General features: G+C 62.5%; 6 protein-coding genes across 6 annotated transcripts; 3 read left to right on the top strand and 3 right to left on the bottom strand.

Moving 5' to 3' along the window:
• Positions 1-982: 982 nt before the first annotated feature.
• CYM (Chymosin) lies at positions 983-2,616 on the top strand (the record flags this gene model as incomplete). The annotated part of the gene is made up of 6 exons (XM_062772561.1): positions 983-1,173; positions 1,211-1,264; positions 1,304-1,551; positions 1,638-1,842; positions 1,898-2,302; positions 2,355-2,616. 6 exons carry the CDS (start codon positions 983-985, stop codon positions 2,614-2,616), a joined length of 1,365 nt encoding a protein of 454 aa, XP_062628545.1.
• Positions 2,617-2,894: 278 nt separating this feature from the next.
• On the bottom strand, positions 2,895-4,621 carry pr1_1 (Aspartic protease; the record flags this gene model as incomplete). The annotated part of the gene is made up of 6 exons (XM_062772560.1): positions 2,895-3,156; positions 3,201-3,599; positions 3,639-3,879; positions 3,917-4,161; positions 4,206-4,256; positions 4,317-4,621. The coding sequence occupies 6 exons, from the start codon at positions 4,619-4,621 to the stop codon at positions 2,895-2,897; spliced, it is 1,503 nt and encodes a 500-aa protein (XP_062628544.1).
• Positions 4,622-5,174: 553 nt separating this feature from the next.
• On the bottom strand, positions 5,175-6,098 carry nnt1 (Protein N-terminal and lysine N-methyltransferase efm7; the record flags this gene model as incomplete). Its single annotated transcript, XM_062772559.1, has 1 exon — positions 5,175-6,098. The coding sequence occupies one exon, from the start codon at positions 6,096-6,098 to the stop codon at positions 5,175-5,177; it is 924 nt and encodes a 307-aa protein (XP_062628543.1).
• A 264-nt stretch (positions 6,099-6,362) lies between these two features.
• ASPSCR1 (Tether containing UBX domain for GLUT4) lies at positions 6,363-7,476 on the top strand. The gene is made up of 5 exons (XM_062772558.1): positions 6,363-6,584; positions 6,623-6,792; positions 6,830-6,894; positions 6,942-7,249; positions 7,286-7,476. The coding sequence occupies exons 1-5, from the start codon at positions 6,428-6,430 to the stop codon at positions 7,453-7,455; spliced, it is 870 nt and encodes a 289-aa protein (XP_062628542.1). The 5' UTR covers positions 6,363-6,427; the 3' UTR covers positions 7,456-7,476.
• Positions 7,477-7,516: 40 nt separating this feature from the next.
• Positions 7,517-8,741, bottom strand: LOC62_04G005994 (uncharacterized protein). Its single transcript, XM_062772557.1, has 2 exons — positions 8,044-8,741; positions 7,517-8,008 (listed from the first exon to the last, which is right to left on the bottom strand). The coding sequence occupies exons 1-2, from the start codon at positions 8,701-8,703 to the stop codon at positions 7,523-7,525; spliced, it is 1,146 nt and encodes a 381-aa protein (XP_062628541.1). The 5' UTR covers positions 8,704-8,741; the 3' UTR covers positions 7,517-7,522.
• A 1,462-nt stretch (positions 8,742-10,203) lies between these two features.
• Positions 10,204-15,846, top strand: LOC62_04G005993 (uncharacterized protein; the record flags this gene model as incomplete). Its single annotated transcript, XM_062772556.1, has 7 exons — positions 10,204-10,315; positions 10,337-11,562; positions 11,603-13,144; positions 13,184-14,273; positions 14,313-14,917; positions 14,957-15,139; positions 15,178-15,846. The coding sequence occupies 7 exons, from the start codon at positions 10,204-10,206 to the stop codon at positions 15,811-15,813; spliced, it is 5,394 nt and encodes a 1,797-aa protein (XP_062628540.1). The 3' UTR covers positions 15,814-15,846.
• Between the last annotated feature and the right edge of the window lie 559 nt (positions 15,847-16,405).

Raw genomic sequence — 16,405 nt, 5'->3', positions numbered from 1 at the left:
CATGTGGACGGCGGTGCGGGCGCTGGGGCTTGGTTGAACGACGCAGACACCAACACGGCAGCAGCGCGTGGAACAGCGGTCTAACGACCGCCGGGGTGTGCACCCACCACGGCTGCAAAAGTCGGGGGTTCGAGCCCGCTCGCTGAATCCGAACCGGTCCCAGGAGGAAGGGGACTGGCGGCCGGGGTTCGGGAGCGGGGGAGAACCTTTTGTGTGTGTGTGTGTGTTTTGGTGCGAGGTGTGTGGCGTTGTGGACTGGGTGGGTGGCGACGTGACTGACTTTTGCACTTTGGCTTTCCTTCCGCGTTTCTGCTGTACGCTCCGCCTCGTCCTGGGTCTGCGTACAGATCCACTCTGTCGGAACTCTGACATGCATGCAGGAGACACGACCACCACTAGACGGCCCCACCACCGCGCAGACACGCACGCGCACGCGCACGACACGCCGTGGCATCTCAGTTCCCACACGCGTCGACTGAGTCTGGGGTGACGCGGGCCCGGCGGCACCGCCGCCGTCGCCGGCCTGCCTGCCTGTGTACCAACTTACTCTAGTGTGCGTTCTACACGCGCTTCATTAGTTTCCAAGGGCCCGGCTACTGAACCTGCACCGAAGGAAAGATCTCGGCGATCTCTTGACAACAACCTTAGCGGCGGAGGACATTTGTCTCCCGCCCATCGTCGTGCAGCATCGTACCTCGTACCCGCCCACCCAATACCACGCTCCCAACCACCCCACCCTCGCCGTCCCAAGCAGCATGCACCTACGCATGTATCGGGGCGTGTATGCCAAGCACCAAGCATAGTGGTCGCCATAATGACGCAGGGGACGGACGCAGGCCGACGCGCGCTGCCGCGCAGGCAGGTGGAGGACCTCGTCATGAGGGCCAGTGTTCCACTGCTGCATGTTTATATCATGGCGAGGTGCATGCATGGAGGGGTGACTGACCCGCAAGACCTGCACCCCACCCATAACTGACACACCATGCTCACCACCACCGCCGCGGTGCTCGTTGCCGCCGCTGCCCTCGGGACAGCGACTACCCGGCCTTCTCCCGCCGTTCCGCGCCACGACGAGCTCAAGCGCTCCGCCCCGCCAGTCCACCTTGAGCTCAAGCGCACGCCGATTTCCCCGACGCCCTTGAGGCGGCGTGACACGACGGGCATCGCGCAGGAGTAAGCCACGCGCCATCGCTACACACACTGACGCCAGCCTCGTGCTCACCAACATCGTCAACAACCTGTACGCGGCGTCCATCACGATCGGGTGGGCCGCTGACAACCCCGTTTGTAGCTGACATGGCAGCACCCCGCCGCAGGAGTTCCAGGTACACCTCGACACGGGCTCGACCGACATGTACGTGTACGACTCGGACTGCCACTGCGACGCGTGCTCCGTCGCCGGGGAGACGCGGTACGACCGAGCGCAGAGCAGCAGCTTCACGGACTTGGGGAAGACGGCGAATATCACGTACGGGCACGGGTTTACCGACGGGCTGTGGGCCAAGGATGTGGTGACTTGGGGTGAGATGACGGTGCCGGCGCAGAGCTTTGGTGAGTTGCCGGGCGTGGCGCCAAGCGTGCCGTCCAACTTCCCGCCCCCACATCGGCGTGCTCGCGCTGACGCGCTCGCACGCCAGTCCGCGCCCTCGACACAGACGACACGTACAAACCGACCAACATCACCGGCCTGATGGGCCTGGCGTGGACCGATGGCTCGACGGGGCGCGAGACGCCGTTCTGGCAGAACATGGTGTCGCGGTGGGCTGACCAGCGGTTCGCGTTCTACCTCGGGCCGACGAACGACCGGTCGCGTGAGGTCAAGGCTGGGATCTTGACTCTGGGGTGGGTCGCGCTTTTCTCTCTTGGGTGCAAGTCTGCGCGCTGACACACCCTGCAGCGGCGTCGACACGTCCCTCTACACCGGCGAGATCAACTACGTCAAGCTCGCGTCCAAGGGGCTGTGGGTCGTCCCCCTCGACGGCGTCAAGGTCAACGGCAGCGCGGCGCTGCAGCCGCAGAGCAAGGTCCGCGCCGCGATCGACACGGGCACGTCGCTCATCGCCACGCCGCACGACGACGCAGCGGCCATCTACGCTGCGATCCCCGGCGCGGCGCTCGACACCGCGCGCTCAGACGACACGCTGCACGTGTATTCGGTGCCGTGTGACACGTCGTCGGTCGTCAGCTTGACCTTCAACGGCGTGAGCTACGACATTCCGCTCGAGAACTTTATCCTGCCCAAGGACATCACGAATGATCCCGACAGATGTACCGGCGCGATCCAGGGCAACGCGAAGGTTGGGTAAGTCGGGCCGAGAGCGATTGCGTTGCCACAGTGCCACTAACCCCGCCAGCAGCTGGATCGTCGGCGACGTCTTCCTGCGATCAGTCTACTCCGTGTTCCAGTACGACCCGCCCGCGGTCGGCTTCGCGACCCTCGCGCCTGGGCTGCAGACCAAGTCGCCAAAGGTGCCCGACGTGACCGTGTTCAACCCGCCGCTGCCAGACCGTAAGGGCTCGAGCGGGGACCGCGCTGCCGACACCGAGTGGCGCGCTCTCGCGCCGTGGATGCTCGCGCCAGCCACGATCGTCATCGCTGGTAGCGGGGGCTGGTAGATGCCTGATCTGTAGCTGTACTGTAGCCTTTCGCACCCTTGCATTCTTGTTGACATTGCCACGGTGCAGCGGTTGTGCTTGGCATGGCCGCGTGGCCCGGCCTTCGTCGCCACGCCAGTGCCACCTCCATGAGTCACTAGGAACAACGTCGCCCTAGGAACGGCTGACGTCGCCACAGCCCAATACAACACTGATACATCCCAAGATTTATGTATGTCCCTATGATGCCCATGCGAACGAGATGCCATGCGAAGATGCAAGCCATGTCCTGCCGAACCCTAAACGATGCTCCATGCGATCAAGCAGGCCACGACGGCACCAGCGGCGACGCCGGCACGCTCCGCGCCGCTGTGGTACCCCTGCGCCGAGAGCACCGCAGCGGCTGCAGTCAGCACCGGCGTGAGATCGCTCGGCGCGGACGGGGTCAGGCCAGGGGCAAGCGCCGCGAAGCCGACTGCCGGAGGCGTGTACTGGTATACGCTGTACACGTTCTTCAGGAACGTGTCGCCGATGATCCACTGCGCACGCTTGTTCGTGACCCTGCCGGCGTTAGCTTGCGCCAAAGAGCCGCGACAACGACTCACTTTCCAATGTCGTCGGTCGCCACAATGGCACCGTAGCACTCGGGCACCTTGGTCGTCGGGTCGACGTCGAACACAAGATCGTCCTTGAAGATCGGGTAGTCTACACCGCCCAAAGTGAATGACACGTTGGCGGCCGAGGCACAGGGGAACTTGTAGTACCCCTTCTCCTGAGGCACCTTGGAGGCGTACGCGCCCTTGATGCCCGCGTAGATCTGGCTGACGATGGCTGTCGGGCCGTAGACGAGCGTTGTGCCGCTGTCGATCAACGTCATGTTGGACGTGGCCGGGTTGGCAATGCGCTGGCCGTTCACCACTGCGCCGTCAAAGGCCACACGCCAGTAGTCCTGCGGCGTGGAAATGTAGTTGATGTCCCCAGTGTACTTGTCGGGGTTGACGCCGCTGGCTCAGTTAGCTAACGTCGCTGACAATTGTACCAACCCGAAAGAAAACTCGCCGGCGACAGCGTGGTTCGAGTTCGAGCCGTTCATGCTCTCAACAATCGCCCAGTCCGCGACGCTTCTCCGTCCGAGGTAAAGAGCGAAACGCCCATCTGTCCAGCCGTGCGCGACTTGCTGCCAGAACGGCGTCGGGTTGCCTGGGCTCAAGCCGGACCACGCAAGGCCCATAATGCCCGTCACGTTTGTGCCGTTGAAGATGTCGGCTGTGTTCTGCGCCTGGACTGGCGGGTTAGCATTGATTGCAGAGCTCAAACCTACTGAAACCCTGCTTGGTGATATTCGAGCCGGCGAGAGCCACCGTATCCGTCGCCCAGTTGCCAAACGCATACCCCAGCCCATAAGTCGCATTGTACGTCGACACGGATCCAGTGTACGACGACGACGCCGATGACTGGAAGAGCGGTACGCCAGCCTTGCAAACGGTCGACGAGCACGACGAGTCGTACACATACAGTGCCGACGAGCCCGTGTCAAGATCCACCTGGAACTGCTGCGGCGGCGTTCTATACATGGGTCAGTGCTCCGCAGCATACGTCGCAGTACCCACCCAATGGTTATTTGCGCCGTGTACATGCTGTCTCGTCCCCAATTGGTGAGCCTTTCGGGCGTCAGTACTCCACTCCGCATGCTTGGCAGCTCCGCAGCAGCAGCGACTCACTCGGCGGTCGGCGAACCCCCGCGTTTCTCGAGACTAGCGTCATCGAGCTCGGGGAAGTCGCGCTTGACGACCTCACGCTCCTCGACGGCCAGGTTGGCGAGATGCTTGCGCTTGACGTGCGCAAGCTCGCCGAGGAGGTTACGTCGGCCAGGCTGCCCGGGGTTCAGTGGGACGGAGCGGATGGGGAGGTGGAGCGCGGCGCTGGCGTCGTCGTCGGCTGTCGGCGTGGGTGGTGCGGGCGTGGGCGAGCCTACGGCCACTGTAGCGGCGGCCGCCAGGAGCGTAGCCCATGCGCCGGTGTGCATAGTGGTGCGGTGTTGTGAGTGAGGGTGAGTGAGCAAAACCAAAGACACAGTCAACGTTGTCCTTGGCGCAAGTCTTGGGTGGTTGCACTTGCTGCGGCGGGCGGGCCGACATCCGTCCGGAGCCTCCGTAGCCAGCTCTGAGCCAAATGGTCGCCATTTTCCATCAGATCGGCGTCGACGCGTCGTCCACCAAAAAGTCATGAATGCACTCTAAAGCCGCGCAGTTTCCGCAGTCGAAACAAGCAGCAACAGCAGCAACAGCGACACGAATACAAAAGCCGCGAACGCGCAGCATGCACAATTTGATCCATCTCAAAGATCCCCCCAAGCAAGCCCGCTCAATGACCAGAGAACCCGTCCGTGACGCGAGCATTTGATGCCCGCCCCCCCCCCGCGCCCCCTTCGCGTCGCGGCGCAGCCGATCCAAGCGGCGCGCAGCAGCAAACTCCCCGTCCCGCCCGCCTGCGCAGCAGCACCACACACCACACTCCACAGCCAAATGATACAAACACATACATGCGTACAAGGTCTAGTGGCAGCCTCTAATGTGGCACTACTGCCGATGCAAGGTATAGTACATGACCACGCCGCGCTCCTCCTCTAGCCCATCGGTATTGGGCGCGTGCGGGCCCCACTCGCCGTCGGGCAGCCACTGCACCTCGGTCTCGAGCTGGGCGCGGAGGCCGCGTGTCTCGGCCAGCGCGAGGAAGCGTTCGTGCGGCCCGCGGCCGGTGTGCAGGCCAGCCGCGACGTGCACGACACCATTGGGAGCGAGAAGCGCCAGCACGCTGTCGAGCAAGATTGGGTGGTAGTCGGTCTGCCAGAGCGTGTCGGCGAGGATGAGCTCGTCGAACCCGCCCGGTGCGTGCGCGAGCAACTTGGACGGGTCAGTGCCCCACGAGTGGCCGAGCACTGCCCACTTGCCAGCATCGGCGCCGCTCGCTTCAAAGTTGCGCCCGATGGCTGAGATGACCTCCGGCGCGTCGTAGTCCGAGCACACGACCTTGGTCGCGCCCGAGTCCCGCGCCGCAACGATAGAGGGCAGGCCGGCACCCGAGCCGAGCTCGACTACGGTGCGGCCCGTGAGAGCGAGCTCGCCGGTGCATATCCTGTCGGCGAGGAAGACGCCCGCGAGCCAGAGGTTGTTGGCCTGCAGCGCCGTGTGGAGGGCAGCCGGGGGCTGCGGCAGCCAGACCTTGACTGGGGAGCGGTTGACTGCGCCCACAGGCGGCGTGTACGTGTACGGATCGTCTGGGGACGCCGTGCTGAACCCGATGGGCGGGATGGCGAAGAGGGCAAAGATGCCCGTGTCGAAGATGTCGCTCACATCTTCGGCGTCGCTGTCGACGTCGACGCTGGCGACGGACGGCGCGGTCGAGGTCACGGCTGACGCGGGCTGGACGTCGACGACGACGACATGCGGTAGCTTGGTGATAGTGGTAGGTGCTGGGGCTTGTTCGAGGGTTGCTGCTGCCATCTGGGTTGCTGTCCTGGCGTCGTCCAAGTCGTCTTGTCGATCTCGACCTTTGTTCTTGGCAGCAAATCGTCGAGGACAGAAATCCCAGAATAGGCCCAAGCGGATATCCCCTGTGCTGGACGAGTTGTAGGGCTCAATTTACACGTCATTGAGTCACGTGACTAACTTCCTTGTTGCTTTGGAGACCCCAGGCGACGATGACGGGTCGTGCGTCTGTGCCAAGGGACCGAAGCAACCAGCAACAACCGACGACAACTGACACATCTATCACAACTCTTGCATTGTTCCACTTGCCCCTCACTCCCCCCTTCCCACTAGCATCAAGCGAAATGGCAGAAGACCAAGCAAAGGCACCCGTGCCCCTCGCATCAGACGCACCAGCTGCAGAGGCAGACGCTGGCCCATCAAACGCACAAACCGCCACCGACGCGCTGAGTAACGTCAAGGTGTTCGCCCCGCCTGCCGAGACGAGCGGCCCGCAGCCAGGTGAGCTATCTGCGACGGAGATGTTAGCTCACACGTAGTCGAGCTCGACGACGCCTTCTTCGAGCACTCAATCTCGGACGTCCAGGCGCTGCATGCCAGCGTGGCGGGCCAGTCGTCGCGCCTGAACAATGCGCCGTTGTTGACGAGCAAGTACCGCGATGCGGACCGCGCCGCCAAGGAGCAGAAGAAGGCGGACAGGTGGCCCACTGTGCGTTTGACTCGCTTGATCTTCACTGACCTCCCAGGCAACCATCCGAGTCAAGTTCTCAGACGGCACACAGATCCAGAGCACCTTCCCCTCCTCCTCTCCGTGAGTCAGCTCGAAGACCTCCGCTTGCATGTCAGTTGACGCCCCAGAATCCAACCCGTGTACGACTTTATCCGCCTCTCCCTCTCCCCCGAGGCGCTCGAGAAGACATTCACCCTCTACCAGCCCCCACGCACGCTGTACCCCGAGAAGCCGCCGCCTCCAGACCCGAAGAAGGCCAAGCCTGTCAACCCGGCGATGAAGGCCCACATTGTCGCGCCGGCCAACTATGGGCATGTCCGTGGCGACGTCGTGGCGGGTCTGCAGGGCGGAACAGGCGGCAAGGAGAGCCTGTCCGAGCTCGGGCTCGTGCCGCAGAGCGTGCTCCTCGTCAAGTGGGACGATGCGGCGATGAATGGTGAGCTGAACGCCATCTACGTGAGCTGACACGCAGCGTCGACATTCCCCGCACCACTGGCAGACCACCTCAAGGCCAGCGTGGCCCCGCTCCCTGCGCCAACTGTCAAGGCCGAAACCCAGAAGGAACGCAAGCCGCTGACGGGATCCGGTGGGGACGTCAAGATGCCCAAGTGGCTGCAGAAGGGGCTGTTGAAGAAGAAGTAGAGATGGCGGGCAGCGGAGTAGACGTAGCGATGCTACACCAGTACATGTATCAGATACAACACTCACGCTACAACGTCCACCAATGTCTAACCTTACTGTCTGCTCCGACATTCAGATTAAGCCCTTTCGCCTCAGCGACGTCTGCTGACCCGCGATACCCAACGGCAATCTTGCCCTTCTCAGTCCTCACGACGACCTTGGACGTCCCCGCCCGCCCGAGCGCGTCGTACCCGCTCGCTGCCATATCGACGTACTCGCCCCCCTGTTCCAGAATGACTTTGGGCACGAACCGCCCGACGGCCTTCAAGAGACGGTAATCAGCGCCGCCACGCGCACCCCGTGCCTCGCCCAGAGGAACCACCGCGGTCGTGTAGTACCCATCGTATGGCTTGGCTATTGGGAGCAGCTGCGCGCCGAGAACCTTCAACACCGTCGGCGGCGCAGGGGAATGGAAGTGCAGTGGCCCGCGAAAGGACTCGGGGAGGAGGATGAGAATGTTGCCTGATATTGTCTGCACGCGGAGGTCGACGGAGCGGCCGTCGTCCACCTCGATCTGGGGTCAGCTTGGGTCACCAGCAGTCAGCTCACCAGCTCGACCTGTACGCCGCCCTTCTTGCTCGCGACGTCGACACGCGCCTTGGTCCGCCCTTTGTCTGCTTCCTCGCCCACCGTGTCGACAACCGCAACACCGATCCCAATCCCGCCCTTATCCGTCTCGAACCGCCCGTCCGGGGGCACGAGGTATCCCTTCGCCACCTTTGCCATGCCGTCGATCGGCGCGCCCGTGGTCGTGTTGAACCGCTCCTTCGGGTACGCGCTCGCGCCCGACAGCGCCGCCTCGGCGATGGAGGTGAGCGCGTGCGGCACGTGGATGAGCGGGTGGTGCAGGCACGGGTCGAGGTAGTACGTGCCGGAGAGCGGTTCCTTGCCTTGGAGTACGCATTCGACTTTGGCGACTGCTCTTGGGCGGGGAAGGCGGGGTGCGGTGGGAGTGCTCGGCGTTTGGGTCGGGCTGGTGACGAGAGGGGTGTCTGTGATGATGTTGACAGGGGAGGCGGGCGGGGTGGTGATGTCTTTGGGTGGGACCTCTGGGGGCAGCTCTCCGACAGGCTGCAGATGCACGGCAGGCTTTGCTGTGATGGGGTCGGTCGACGAGACTGGAGTGAGAGGCCTGTCGGGCACCTCTGCCTTCTCCAGCGACGACGCCTCTGGAGGCCTTGAGACCTTTTCCGTCGTTATTGACATCATGCCGATGCAGATGTGGGGGTAGATCAGAAAAGGATGAGGTTATCAGTAAGCTAGCAATAAGGGAGAGAGATTGCGCGCAGCACACTGTCGGCAAGTGGCGACGGCCGCGGCCTACGTGGTCACTTGTCGGCGGTTGTAAAGCCGTCTGGCGGGGCCGTCCGGCGGTGCTGTCCGGTTGGGGACAGCGAGGAAGATGATCATAGAGGGAGATGAAAGTGTGCGGTTGGAGGAGGAGGAGGATGGAGGGGTCGAGGGAGGTTGGGGGCACAAGACCTAATGAGTCTCAGTTCCCTCGGTTGGGTCAAGGGCGGTAGAACCAAACAACGGATGACGTAGAGTAGGGGGGGGGGGGGGGGGGGGGGCGGAGTGGCGGAGACAGCGAGCAATGTGATCGAACTGCAGCGGACACCGCCCGAGAGCATGGCGGGCATGACCATCGTCGCCATGAGACAGCTAGCACCTGGTTGACAAAGCCAGAGTACAGTAGACGCCGGCGACGATAGCCAGGCGACGGTGTGACGGCGACTGCAAGCACCCCAGCCCCGCCGCGGCCCAGTCTCGGCGGTGACGCCGTGTTGATTCCGACCGACCCTCGCTCGCTGAAACACTGTCCAGGTCGCGTCGTTACCATGGTCAAACGCCAAACGGGCTCCTTGTTGTCCCTACATTCGACCCACTCGCTCGACATGAACGTTTCCCCGGCGGCGCCACACCCACTCACCACACCCACCCACCTCTGCACGGCCCCCTTAGTGCGGTCGAGGCGCCAGCAGCGGCGGCGCGAGGCGCTCGCGGCCCGAGCGAACGTCGCTACTTTGTGAGGGAGGGCTACTGATGCCAGACCTCTGCGCCGCCGCCCCCTTCCCCGCCGCCGCCGCCGCCTCGGCCTCGGCTCGACGCGTCGACGTGCACCGGGCCCGAGTGTGCGCCGCCGCCGCTGCGACCTGGCTTGAGCCTTGCGACCGAGGAAGGCTGCCGGGGATCGGCCGGTTGCGCCTTGCTTGCTTCCCTTTGTCTCCCCCGTTGGCTGGTCACCCCTGTGCGCGCGTTGTTCGCCCGCCGCCGCTATGACGCCCCTGTAAGGTAGGTTGCACTACTACTGCTTGCATGTGCCGATAGGTGGTCGCGTCGCCTGGACCGCTTTCGCTGCTACTAGTCGAGTCCACCTTGCGCATCGACGAGGCAGACCAGGTGCATTGATCTAAACTACACCCCTTCCCCTCCTCCCCCCCCCCCTCCCTCGTCGTCGCCTTGACCTGCTTCTCACTATTCACTTCTTCACTTTTCTACTTCCTTGCTTCTTCATTCGACTTTATCTTCCCCCTCTCTCTCACCCTCTTGACCACGACGACAGACGACATGACGACCCACCTCTAACGCTCTTGACCCCGCTTGTAACGACACCATCTGCGTCGCCGAGATATCCAAGCCGTAATCTCTTAGGTGTGCAGTTGCGCACGTCCAGTCCGCTGACAACAGACATCTTGACCCACCTACATCATGTCCCAGCATAGACACAAGCGACAGAACAGGTCGCGCGCCTCGGTCTCAGTCTCCTTTGGCGCCTCGGGCTTCAACCCCGGCTCACAGCAGTTCACTGTCGGCGGCGGAGGTGGGGCTCCTGGCGGCCCAGACGACTTTGCACCACCACCCTATGGTCGGAATCCCGCCCCGACGCAGGCACCGGCCAACGCGTCTATCGCGTTCCCTGGCGCGTACCCCTTTGCCTCGAGCGGAGGCGGCTTTATCGCGACGGGCAACAGTGTCGATGGCGGCCACCCTACCAGGCCCGTGATCGCCAACAGGCGGACACGATACGGCGGCGGCGGTGACAGGTCGCTCGGTCTAGGCCACCCCAGCCGGCACTCGATAAACATGGACCCGCCGCCCCATGTGTCGATGTCGATGGCCAACGGTGGACCTCCTCACTTTTCCGGGCGTCCCGGAGATAGCCACGGCGGACCCCATCGCCCGCCACCGCTCGCGCTGCCGTCGCGCTTCACAAACGGAGTCGGCGCCGGGCCCTCGTCCCCCCTGGCCCCGCAGAGGCCTGGCACACCCCAGTCGGCCATGCTTCCCTACAACGACCGCTCGTGGACAATAGACCATGCGACCAGGCAATCGCTGAGCCACTTTCCCCACTCGTCCCTCTCCCTCCCACTCACAACGTCCCCTCTGCCCCGCCACACTCCACACTCGTCGGTCAACTTCTCAGCTGGCCCGTCTGGCTTGGGGATTGCCACCGCCCCGCCAGGGCACCCAGCACGCCGAGCCGTCACACACGCTTCGATGCTCTCACAGCAGGCTCATGGTCGCGTTCCCTCCATTCCCCAACGTACAGGGCCACCACCAAAGGCGATTCTCGGCGGTCCAGGCGGCAAGACTTTTGACGAACTACGAGTAGGCGGCCCTCCAGTGGCGTCGCGGAGCGCTTCAACCTCGATAGAGCCCAGCCCTTCGGTGTCTGCACGGTCCATGTCGCCCCTCAGCAGCCCAGCCAAGCCAACTTTTGCAGATCAGTACCAGACCAAGTATTTGGGGACGACAGTGCGCGTTGCCCTGCCGCCCGAGTCGTACAGCCCGCCAGACTCACCACCCCCTGAAACGGCTGGTGACGAGGACGACAATGACGAGAATCTTGTTAGGAAGGTCGTGAGGAGGGAGACTTACCCCTGGCCCGCAGGCTTGGTCCACGGCCTCCCACAGGACATTCCCCTCCCTCCATCCCCCACCGAGGAGGAGCTGAACACGGTGGACAACGACATGGTCTCACCTGTACCTATTGACCACACACCGCATGGTAGCCTTTCCGCCCCTATTTGGGAGGGCAAGCAAGTTTTAGTTTCGGTTCCGAGTCTGGTGATTACATTCTGGGTGTGATGACATGCTGACAGTACAGTCTGCCTGGGAGCCGCTCAAGCCCCCGAGCCCAGAGCACGACGAGGTCTCTAGTACCACGTACGAGACGGCAGCCGACTCGACACCTGCCGAGACAGCCTACGAATTTAGAAGCAAGGCGGCCTCGGACGATGACGACCAAGCCGATCATGGCGTGCCGAACGGCAATGGGCACACCGGCCACGACAGCCTCTCGGCACAGACGGTGACCCTCAGCGGCGACAATGGCAGTGGAGGTCCTCCATCTGCGTCGAAGCCCAGCTTTGACAACACTGTCGACCCAGTCTTTAAGCGCTCCCTTGGTGAGGTTATCCGTGACGATCGCCAAGTGCAACCTCCTCCGCCGTCATCCCCACAGCGCCGCCCCTCCGATCTTGCCTACAACCCACTAGCCAAGCCCTTCGAGCCAGAGGCGGTACGCCCCAAGACAACTCTACGGCCCACTGCCCCGGCCTTTGTCTTCCTGAGGCCGACCTCGGCGCCGTTCGTGCCCTCGGCCTTCAAGCCTGCGGCGAGTAGCGACACGCTGGCAGCAGCTCCGTCTGAGGCTCCTGACGGCCCCGAGCCATTCCTTTCCCCGGCCCCAATGTTCTTGACCACGTCCCCAGAGTCGACCACTGATGAGCTGGGAGAGGACTCGGATCTCATCAATCTCCAGACGACGCCGCATGTGCCAGTTCCTCCTCACATGCCACATGGCCCACCGCACTTTTATCCCACGGTACCCTCACCCGCGTTCATGGCGAGGACACTTGAGACGCCGAGGAGATTCAAACCGACGATCTTCACGCCTCGTGACCAGCCGTCGGGACCGTCGACGCCACAGAGCCAGGTTGGCCTCCTCTCACACTCTGAACATGATTCGAATGCCCCCCACGTCTTCAAGTTTGTTGAGAATTCCGGCGCCCCTTCAATCCCGTCGATCGCAGGCTCGCCGTTCACGTTCACCATGCCCCCTAGTACTGTCACGACGCCGCTGCCTGCCCCGCCACAATCGATTGTTGAACAGCCTCACACGGCGTCGACGGTCAAATCGGCCTCCATCACATCTGTGCCAGGCGGCTCTTCAACCGAGGGTGGTGGCGGAGCACTGGGCCTTTTCACTTTCAACTACAAGCTTCGCCCTCAGGCCACCGAGTTCAAGCCCATGACCCCCGCGCTCGGTTCCCCTTCGAAGGCTCTGGCACTGCAGCCGTCGACTCCAGCACCTATATTCGCGTCACTCTCAACAAGGCCCTCCACGCTCCCCCTTCCAGCCAATACACCTTCTCGGCCTTCATACGCTCCGCTTGGCTCCGCCTTTGGTCCGCTTGGATCCGGCTTTGGTTTCAGTCCCGGAACACCAGCCATCATCAACTCTAGCCTTGGTCTTGGAGAAGACTCGTCTGACGCCTCGCGGCCAAGCCTCGACGAGTACACTCAACCGCGCCGACCGATTCCCATCCTCGCCCCTCAGATCCAACCCAACGCCATCAACCCGTGGCGCAACGCCGTCCCATCACCAACCGAGGCCGGGTCCTTTGTGGAATCGCATTTGTCAGAAGTGAGTGGCAAACGCGTTTGGGTAAGTACTGACAGACAGGATAACCGGTCTGTTGACGAAGAGCGCGACGTCCCGAGGTCCCGGACCGTCACGGCCAAACGCTCGTCTCAGAACTCTCACCTTCCCAAATCGTGGGCGGAAACCGCGAGGTCGCAGCCCAGCTCGCCCATCAAGGACCCGACGAGCACAGTTTTCATTCACCCATCCCTGCCGCTCATGAGCCAGCACTCTGTGACAGGGCCATCGAGAAGGTCGAGCGTGTTTGCCCCCGAGACGCCGGCCAACCCAGCGAAGCAGGCAGTTGGCGTCCCGTCATCGCCTCGCATGCCCGAATCGACAGATTCATTTTTGTCCATGGTACCTCTTCCCTCAGAGCACGAGCACGAGACCAATGTGCCAAACGCCGTGTTGAAGAAGTCCATGGAGCGCAGACAAAGTGCTCCTGCGCCGGTGAAGACCGACTCCAAGCCCCTCTCGTTTGCCTCCAAGACATACACACCACCACCACACCCGCCGCCCAAGCAACTGGAATCGCCACAACGGTTCTTTGAGGGGCTACGCAGGCACAATCGGCTCTCGCCCATTCCTGCTCCAAAGCTTCCGCTCAATGGTGAGGACGGTGAGAAGTTCCGCACCTGGACCTTCCCTACTCCTAGTCACAAGCGCCGATTCAGTGGACTGGACAATGGGGATGAGCGTGAATTGCCTGATATCCAGGCATCCCCGCAGCGCAATGCTGCCGCGTCCAACGCGAGTTTGTTGCCAGCTTGGGGTCCAGGAGACTTGCCGCGTCCTGTCGTGGCCCAGCCCTCGCCTGATCCATTTGTGCCCCGACCAGTTGAGCAGAAGGGCTGGGACAGTCCGCAACGACTCCTTCCACCCACCGTTTTGCCACCATTCTTGCCGAGCCCTCAGACGTTCCCGCTTTCTGTCAATGGCGGACATTTTGGCAGCAATGCCGATCTGCAAAGCCCCATCCACGACGTTGTCAGACTGCTCAAAACTATTGAGGATCAAATGAACCTAGTCAAGATGGACACGAGTCAGTTGGTCTTTCAGTCTGACAAGTCTGCAAACGAGTCGTTTCATCGATCCAACGGCGCGCAGGAGGCCGTCCATGCCATCAAAGGTGAGGCGGACAGGATGACAATGGCAGCTGACTTTACAGCCCATCTTCCCAGTCCCCGGGCGATTGACAACGTCACTGGGATGCTTGAAACGCAGAACGGCATCTTGCAGGACATTGTTCGTCGAATCGAGGAGGAGACGACGCCGTCTCCCACCCAGTTCGAGTCATCCGACCACACGCAGGAAATGTTCCGCGCCATTATCTCTGGTCAACATGCCATGATGGCCAAGTTCTCCGAGCTCACCGAGACTCAGAACGCGATCGAAGACTTGCGGGGAGCAACCGACGCCTTGCTCGAGTCCAAGTCTGACTGGCGGGATGCCGCGGTCGACCACCGTCGCGCTTCACAGATCGTCGATCTGCAGACCCAGATCAGAGACGAGGTCACCAAGACACACAGAGCGGAGCGCGACGCGGCGATTCTGTCAATCAGAGTCGATGAGCTCACCAAACACGCAAAGGATAAGGAGCTTGACGATGTCTGGCGGGCTCTGATTCGCGCGGATGTGGCTGCTGTCACTGCTTCCCTGTCCAAGGTTGCTCGTTCGCAGGATAAGGCTCAGGATGATCTGGACGAGATGCGTGAACAACTGCTCGCCCAGAGTACACTGGCACAGAGCGCCGTCGATGCTCAGCGCACCGAGGTGAGTGACTGTGGGTGGGTGGTAGTTTACAAGTTGCAGAGAGATACAAAGAATCAGCTTGCTGCTGAGCGCCACGCACAGCTTGTGGGGCTGCAAAAGGACGCGGCGGTGTTTGACGAGAAGCTGTTTGACCTTCTCGGTGGCCTCGGGCAGGCAGTATCGCGTAACCGCGACGACAAGGTGCAGGAGCTGGAGCAGGAGGTCAAGAGCTTGCGCTCAGAGGTGAGTCTAAAGAGTTGATCGTCAGGCTGACATTGTAGCTTTACGACGTCTCTAACGCAAAGAACGACCTGCGCGTGCAAGTTGCTGAGGCTCTAGGCAACGTGCAACTCGAGAAGGAGAAGGCTCAGCGGTTTGCGGAATCCGAGGCTGGGGAACGGAGAACGCTCGACCTGCAGCTCAAGGCTGAGAAAGCGCGCACGTCGTTCCTGGAAAACCGAATCCAGAAACTCGAGGCGCAGTTGCAGGACACGAACCATAATCTGGACGTGTGGCGTTCTGCTGCCCTGGAGCAGCGTCTTCATGCTGAGCGAACATCTGTGGGTGCTCTCAACTGGTTGAGTACCGAGCTAATGACCTCCCCCCAGGCCCATGTCTCCGCGCTGCAGAGCGAGAACTACCACTGGCGCGAGTTTGCGATCAGCGCTGACCGTGACCGACTCGACCAGTGGCTCTCGACCAAGCCGTTCCACGGGATCGCCCCGCAGCACACAGGTGGCGGCAGTCCGAAGACGGTGCGCGCCGGCACGCCTGTCATGTCACCGAAAACTGTGTCTTCAAAGACGGTGCAGCTGCCACGAACGCCTGGGCGGTCGGTGCTCGCCCTGACGACGGCGGCGACGCCACCGCCTGTACGCCGTGCGATCCCGACGATTGTCGAGCCGACTGCCGAGTAGCGCGCGCGCTGATGGGTGGTGCGAGGGCACGCTGGCCCCTGAGATGAAACAAAAGCTATGCAGATTAACCCAGATTAACGATTTATGCATGTGTGTGTGTGGGTGGGTGTGGGTGGGTGTGGGTGGGTGGGATGCGCGGTGTGGGTGAGTGGGGCCAGACGGACAAAATGTCAAGAGTCCGCGCCGACCCGGTTGTCGGTCAAGATCGCACCGGGGCGCGGCGGGGGCTAAGAAACCCTTCAGTGGGGGGTCACTCTGACGCGTGCGAAGCATAAGCATACAATAGAGTCGTGTAGAGTTTTGCGACACGAGGCGAAAGACGGCGACGCGCACGGGCCAAGTCGGCGCCGAGGGTACGGGGTGGTGGGTGGTGCGACCCCCGCGAAGTGAGTGAGCGAGTCTGTGGCGCGAAAAAGATGTCCGTCGCGTCCTCATCGTCGTCGTGCGTCCTTTCGACACGCGCACCACGACGACTTTCCACAACGGGCCGCACCCCCACAGAATCGACAGCGACACCGACAGTGCTCTCCCCGCTCTCCTCTGCTCTCGACTCGCCGTCCCCGCCCCCCGTCCCCAGGCTCTCCGCCGCAGC

Source organism: Vanrija pseudolonga, chromosome 4 (genome assembly GCF_020906515.1).
Source record: "Vanrija pseudolonga chromosome 4, complete sequence".
NCBI classification, from domain to species: domain Eukaryota; kingdom Fungi; phylum Basidiomycota; class Tremellomycetes; order Trichosporonales; family Trichosporonaceae; genus Vanrija; species Vanrija pseudolonga.
The sequence above is the reverse complement of the archived record's forward strand: the minus strand, read 5'-3'. Positions and strand labels throughout refer to the sequence as shown.

Coding starts and splice junctions, on each gene's coding strand:
- ASPSCR1 (XM_062772558.1), top strand. CDS start 6,428: ATGGCAGAAGACCAAGCAAAGGCACCCGTGCCCCTCGCATCAGACGCA. Junction 6,793..6,829: donor AGGCGGACAGGTGGCCCACT/GTGCGTTTGACT, acceptor CTGACCTCCCAG/GCAACCATCCGAGTCAAGTT. Junction 7,250..7,285: donor GGACGATGCGGCGATGAATG/GTGAGCTGAACG, acceptor GCTGACACGCAG/CGTCGACATTCCCCGCACCA.
- LOC62_04G005994 (XM_062772557.1), bottom strand. CDS start 8,703: ATGATGTCAATAACGACGGAAAAGGTCTCAAGGCCTCCAGAGGCGTCG. Junction 8,009..8,043: donor GCGGCGTACAGGTCGAGCTG/GTGAGCTGACTG, acceptor AGCTGACCCCAG/ATCGAGGTGGACGACGGCCG.